General features: G+C 37.8%; 1 protein-coding gene across 6 annotated transcripts in view; it reads right to left on the bottom strand.

The window, feature by feature from the left end:
* Positions 1-1,955: 1,955 nt before the first annotated feature.
* Positions 1,956-7,182, bottom strand: part of NTAN1 (N-terminal asparagine amidase) — a 242,237-nt gene continuing 237,010 nt past the window's right edge. For all 6 annotated transcript variants that reach the window (XM_072419006.1, XM_072419001.1, XM_072419004.1 and 3 more), the window contains one exon: positions 1,956-2,199. In XM_072419006.1, coding sequence (XP_072275107.1) covers positions 2,035-2,199 — 165 coding nt within the window. In that variant the 3' untranslated portion in view covers positions 1,956-2,034. The remainder of the gene's footprint in view (positions 2,200-7,182) is intronic.

Genomic DNA, 7,182 nt, shown 5'->3' with positions numbered 1-7,182 from the left:
GATCTTTGTTGTTTACATTGGTTAGATTTAGGAAATCTGGAAATGAAGCTATTGGAATTTTAAGAAATCTCTATATGAAAAAATAAATTCTATGACCTGCGTGAAACACTTGAGAAGATGGATGACAAAGAACAGCACAGCTGGTTCTGAAAATAAAATGCTTAAATTGTGGAATTCTCTGCCAAATAATTTTAAGTCAATAAAAGCCCTTGCGATTGCTTTCTAAAAACAGACTAACAGATGACCTGTGTGCTTCATGTGTTGCTCTCAAACTTACAAAGTATGAGCCAATGTTAGTCAAATTATCAGCATTCATCCAACAGCAAAAATTACATTAATTGTTTACCAGCATGCTAAATGCAAACCTTTACCTTTCAATAAAAAGTGGTTTGTACCATTGAAAGCTCTGTTGTTTTTTTTTTTTTTTTAAGACAATAGATGTTATTATATATTTTTTTTTCTAAACTAAAACCTCAGTATTTAGGTTAAAAAGTGTTGGCACTTTGCGATAAATAAGTGGGTTATGGGTTGCAGTTTGGGCACTAGGTTGCTAAAAGATTTGCCATCACTGGTCTAAGGTATTGAAATAAAATGGTATGCTGTTAATGAGAGGTTGGGGATGAGCACTCGTGGCATGCAGGATGGTGTTGTCAGCTTTACTTTTGCAGTAAAGGGTGGTGTAAATAGGTAAATCATCTTCAATCTTCATATAGATGTTAAGAAACAGTAAGCATGATCTGCTGAATTTCATCGTAAATTAAAATTCCATTTAGGTTGAATGTATTTTGCTGGAGTTTCAAAGAATTCCATAGGTGTGTTTTGTGATCCTGTCCATAGGACAAGAATATCATCTATGTATTCCCATGCAGGGATCAGGTGGCAATATTTGGTCATCAAATGAGTATTGAAGAGTTGGTCCTCCTATTCACCCATGTATAGATTGGCGTATTATTGGCATATTATAGAGGTAGAGTCTGAGAAGGTAGGCCAAGATTCAGTGAGAGCCAGGAAGTTTAGAGCTTTAGAGAGGAGAAGGTTGTGGATTGAGGTTAGTTTATTGCCAACAGATCTGGCATTCAATAAACTGAGAAAGGAGGTAAGAAGGGTTAGGTGATTAGGAATGAGGTTAGGAGGGAGTATCCTGCTGAAAGGGTAGGGAAAAGAGTAGTTGTGGGGGGATGATCAGGGTTGTCGGAGGTGAGAAAAGAAGAACAGCCAGACAGGCAGTAATCAGGAGAGGGAATAGAACCAGAAAAGAGTGTAAAGAGTGAATGATACATTGGCCTTTATTTCCAAACGCTCTCCCAAGCTGGAGAAAATACACTTTCACCAGTGAAGCTGGGTGATCCAGCAAACCTGGAATGGATCTGGTCCAGGATTCAAAACACTTGCTAACAAATAGCTAATGACTTTTTGGAAATCCATTCTAGGATTCTTGGATCACCCAGCTTCACTGATGAAAATGTATTCTCTCCAGCCTTGGAGAGCTTTAAAAAATCAGGGCCATTGTACCAGATGATGGTAAAGCACAGGAGTATATTAGACAATGTGGCAAACAGAATTCCATGTGAGGGTAACTGTAGTATGGGTTGTAGTGAGGCTGTAAGCTTGCCGAGTTCCAGGAGTGGGATAGGATAAATCAGTCGGAGAGATGGCTTGTTAAGCAGGTTCAGGATGGCAGCAGCGAAGGTTGTGTTGGGAGTCCAGGTGGATACTTAGTAAAGAACTATTCCAAAGGAAGGAAATGAGAATTGATGAGGGTTACGGTGTGTCCAATCCTGTTCCAATACCTGCTTCAATTTCCTGGATTAATTCCCATTGTACTAATTTTGGCACTTAAGTTTAGTTAGTTTAAATATACACAGTATAAGAGGAAGGAAAAGAAAAGTCGGCATATAAATGTGTATAAAAAAAAATTAACATGCACATTAACTGTGTGCAACAGCTCACTCATCTTTGTGAGTACAAATTCTAAACATTTATTACACAATATAATTCTGCAGGTAAACAATTACATACACACAATACAAGAATTTACATCCTTTGCCATTCTCCATCATCTTTTTTCTTATAAGAGCGCGGCTTTCCAGCAGGAAATAAAGATATGCTAGGATATGGATGTTTCTTCAGGAATTGAAGTGCTGATCTAACTTCCTTGACAAAATGCGAAGGCTCTGCCTCAGGTGATGTAGAGAAGCTCTGGAAAATATGTGCAAGGGTGACAAATTACCTAACTGCATTTTTTTAAGCAATGAGCAGTTTACATTTTTGATTTTTATACACATATACTGTATTTATACACACATAAACACGTTACCGGCCCCCCTTATGACAAACCCACTTCTGGGTCATCCTCACCTCGTGAACCCCAAAGACCACAAGAATATTTGCAAATGAACCCAATAAAATTGCTTCCCCCCATGTAAAATACACATTGAACCATGCAAAAAGTTTTTTACATGACTGTTCTGATACAATTTATCAGGCACTAGTTATGTATTATTATGTATTATCAGGCCTGCCCCCGTTAGGGATGGGTCTGCCTTTCCCCGTATATCCCCGTCTTTTTAGACGGGGATGCTGGGCTGGAGATGGTCGCTAGCCGATTCCAGCACTGAGCCAAGTGACAGGGGACCTGCCCTCTTCCACCAAGTGATGTGGTATGGGTGGGCGGCGCTACACCTGCTGCCACTCACTCCAGCCTCTATAGGCATCCCCACGCTGCCTATGTGCACCTGGGTATGTGGGAGGTCCCTGGGATGCCGTCTTTTAAATAGAGAGGGTGCCACAGGAACCATAAACAAGGCTGAACTCAGACGAGTTCAACTGGATACTTGCAGCACTAACAGGATGATTTAATCTCTGTACATTTCAGGTATTTTCTTTTTCTTTTTTCTATTCATTTCTGATACTCATTGAATATACTTTATTATGACTTTAGGTAAAATACCTAATAAGAACCTTTCACTTATAGTACTATATTCTGGAAGCTTATTTGGCAAGCCCACTTTGTTGACTACACTTGTCAGTGGGCATATATCCTCCCTTTTTCTGTAATTGGTACCTGTTTAAATTAAACTACCATCTAGCAATCTACCAGAAATAGCGCATACTTCATCTACAGGTAGGACAGTAATTTCTATTTTAAGCTATACATATACTGTTTGAATACATACAATTACTCAAACCTAATATATATATAAAATTTCCCAGATATTTTCCCAGAACTCTTCAACAGCTCGTTTAATGCTTGGGCTTGTATTATGCTCATATCACAGGATTAACCCTTACTTGAACTATGTAAGTGCGATATTTATTCCTACTTTATATATTTTTTGAAACTCTATTACTTCAATTTATTGTATATATATGACCTATGTATATAGAATACTCTTTCAAAGATAGAGTTATTTATGTAACCTTTATACTTATCCCACTTAGCTTGATATATCACATCTGTCACACATTTTTTATTATAATTTAAAAGAATTTAGTGAAATCATAATATAAATGTGATCTCTGTATTGGTTAACAATGTATTATACTGAACCTTTACACTTATGTTTGTAAATTTAGATTACTTGAACCCTTTGCGTATACATAGAAAGGTAATTATTGACCTACCACTACCCCTGAGGAAGCCCACAATGGCGAAACGCATAGGGTACTATGGTTAATAGGAACTGATTCATACTTACTAAACCATGTTATGGTGATGTATATGTGCTTAATGTTAGTTGATCTTTGTATAGTGCCTTAGCAGGCCACAACAAAATCTTGTTTATACCACAAGAAACTTTTGTGACATACAAGTAAAAGTTTATAATTTTCTTCTGTATTATTGTGGTAAATTTGTATCACCAAATATATTTCTAATATTTTTGTCGAAAATACCATCTTTTCGTTTTTTTATCATAAATGTTTATTAAGATTTTTGTAAAATATAACAACATATAAACAAAAAAGGGTACAAAAACTAAGAATACAAAACATACAATGTACAGCAGCTGGAAGTTACAAACTCTAAATTATGGCAAGTGAACACACAGGTTCAGATATATTACAATATGTAGGCAATATGGAGAGACATGCAACAAATTTAAATATAAACAAAACATAAACCAGAGGCTTCTTCAAAAGCAGGAAAAAAATGACTGTTTAAAACTGATGTTACATGTTCAGGTCAAGTGGGGGCACCAAAAACCTTCAAGTAAGGAAGGAGTGAAATTGGTCCCAAACCGACCAAATCGCCTTATGTTTATCCAGCGGATCATTTATTCTGGCTGTTAACAACTCCATCAATTTCACATCCTGTATAAGTTTGTGAGTTTGTAAGTCAAAAGCCATTGGGGGGGGGGGGGGGTTCGGGGGGATACAGCCTTCCACCGTAGAGTTATGAGGCACCTAGCTACCATAAGCACCTGTGCCATCAATTTAGTAAGTAGTTTAGGTAAACCCTTTATAGGGAGTCCTAAGAAATGGGTAAAGGGGGTCCCTGTGTATAGAAACAGAGAACGAATTAGTAAGGAGATCATCCACCTTTTCTCAAAAAGTGGACCCACCCTCCTTCCCATATCTCCAACATAGACCATCAGCTGTTGGATAAATTGCCTTCAGGTGTAAAATACCAATGTATCATCACTTTATAGATGCTTAACGATACACAGTACACCAAGAACTCTAGGGGGCATTATCCCATATTACGTGCCAAATTTCTTGAGGTATCGATCTATCCTATACCTCTTCCCATTTCTGCATATAAGGATGGGCAGCCTCAATCTCTTTACCTATTCCCACGAAGATTGTAAATGTCACAAATGAACCCATGTCTACCTGGCCCACTTGAACGGGCTCCCTAAAACGTGAGAACCTTAAAGCCCATCCCTCTCGTGAAAGAATAGGCAAAATTATGTATTTGTATATAACTAAAGTGTGATGTGGCAGGTAGTTCCAACAATTTCCGGTAATTCCAAAAAGGCTTTTGGAATTCTATGGTGAATAATTTGTTTAAAATGAAATACCCCTTTATTATGCCAAGGTGCTGTCACCCATAGTTGTAAACTGTCCAGCAGATAGGGCGTATACTGGAAATAAGTCAGTTCCGATCGGTTTGTAGCGAGACTGAAGTTAAGTTTACATCTACCCCAAATTTGCTTTGTAAATTGGGAAGGAGCAAGTAAGGCGCTGTCTGGGAGTAATACTTTGGAGCTCCATAGTAGAGAATTCATATGTATTGTAGAAACCCAGCTTTGTTCTAATTCCATTCACCTATTGGATGGGGTCAGGGTGGCCCAAGATGCCAATTGCCTAAGATGTGCAGCGTAGTAGTATTTAAGAAAATCAGGCACACCTAAACCCCCTTGGTCTTTTAAACATGGAGGGGGATAGGGACTGCCAAGGTTTTTAATAAGTACAACAATCTAGGAAGTACAGACATTTTCTTTAAGACAATACATCCAAAAAGAGAAATTTGTGTTTCCATTTATGCAGAAGATTACGTATTTTCCTAAATATTTTGGGATAATTGGACTTGTACAGTGTTTGGAAAGATGGGGTAAGAAAAACTCCAAAGTGTATCATACTGTCAGTCTTCAATTAGGAGACATCTTTATATCTTGACCACATTATATTGTGGAAAAGATTATAGATTTCTTTGATTTATTTGGACTGAAACTAAGGAACAAAATTTGGAATTCCTATCTTGTCTACAAAATAATCTATATAATCTACATTTCACTATGAAGTTTGATCCACACAGAATTCCCTTTTCCTGAAACTCATCCTGACAGTGCACATATGAGTCATCTCCACCCGTATATTCTGGATTCTTTCCTTTGTTTTGCTGAAAGTTTTGTCTGTCATGTCATTGGCTTTGTCTGTTTTTCTGTGGAATTATGTCAGAAAAATAATATTTTGAAACTTTCTAAAACTGCTTTGATTCAGGGATAAAAAGCCTTGGGATAAAGCATCTCAGGAAGACGAGACATTTAGATTCTTCCAGTGTTATTCATAGGTCCTCTAAAAGAGGGCGAGGGACAAGAAAATGTTCTCCCGGTCAGAGTGCCAACAGTAAAAGATCATTTTCTTACTCCAGAAGAATTTCAGTGAGGAGACATGTTAGGTGTGTGGTGCAAAAACATTACCTTCCACACCTGTGTGTATAATATGCTTAAAAGAGGTATGCCGAGATAAAGAGATGGAATCCAGGGAGATGAAAAATTATATTGATCAAGCCATTGCAGAAAGTCTAAGGAAATGTTCCCAGCTCCATTTCACCAGAGGAATCAGGTAGACAGTGGGAACCCTCATAGGAGTCAGAAGGTTTAAAAAAAGGAAGATGAAAGTCCTTTCTCGTTTGATTTTTCTTTAGTGAATACATTCATTAATTCCATTAGAGAGGCTATTAGGTGGGAAGAGGAGGTATTATCCTACAATAAATGTGTAACTTTTTTTTTTTTTTTTTTTTAAAGCAACCAACAATAAAATACAAAACAGAGCATATGAGAAGAACTAACATATTGAGTACCGGCCAACACATATCACAAACAATATCAAACAGTTTGGTACAAAAGGAAGAGACCAGTAGGTGTCAGGCATTACTACCACAGTATCAGACACAAATGTGCATTGGTCAAATAATAGAAAACCATGTCAGTTCCTGTTTTTTAAGAAAGAAAAGAGAGAGAGAAAGAGAAGAGAAAAAGGAGATAGAGAGGGGGGAGAAAAAGAGGGGTGTAATGGGGGTGGGTGGGGGGTGTGGTAGGTAAGGGCAGTGGGCGACCCACAAAACTGAAGGGCACTAATCAGGTGATCCAAGCAGCCGTCTATAAGCGGCTGTACTCTTGAAATCATCCCAGTAGAAGCAGGTGCGTGCCGGTCTCTTTGATGGCTGTTCCCTTGGCTTTGTCAGTTCTTCCAAATATTGTATATCGTTATTGTATATCGTTAAACAATGGCAATCCATTGTTTAATTGTAGAAGAAATATATGCTTTAGCAGCATTCAGCAAGTGGCGCAGAAGAGAGCGCTTATATCGTTTTTTTTTTAGATTGCGGACACATGTAGTAATGCTAATTCAGGCCTATTTTCAATAGATATCCCCGTCAATTCTTTACTAATTCTAGCAATCCCCTGCCAGAAGGATGTCAATGAAGGACAGGTCCAAAAAATATGCAGCAGAGTA

This window comes from Pyxicephalus adspersus, chromosome 7 (assembly GCF_032062135.1).
Source record: "Pyxicephalus adspersus chromosome 7, UCB_Pads_2.0, whole genome shotgun sequence".
Taxonomy (NCBI): Eukaryota; Metazoa; Chordata; class Amphibia; order Anura; family Pyxicephalidae; genus Pyxicephalus; species Pyxicephalus adspersus.
Note: the sequence above shows the minus strand (reverse complement) of the source record. Positions and strands in the feature narration are given on the sequence as shown.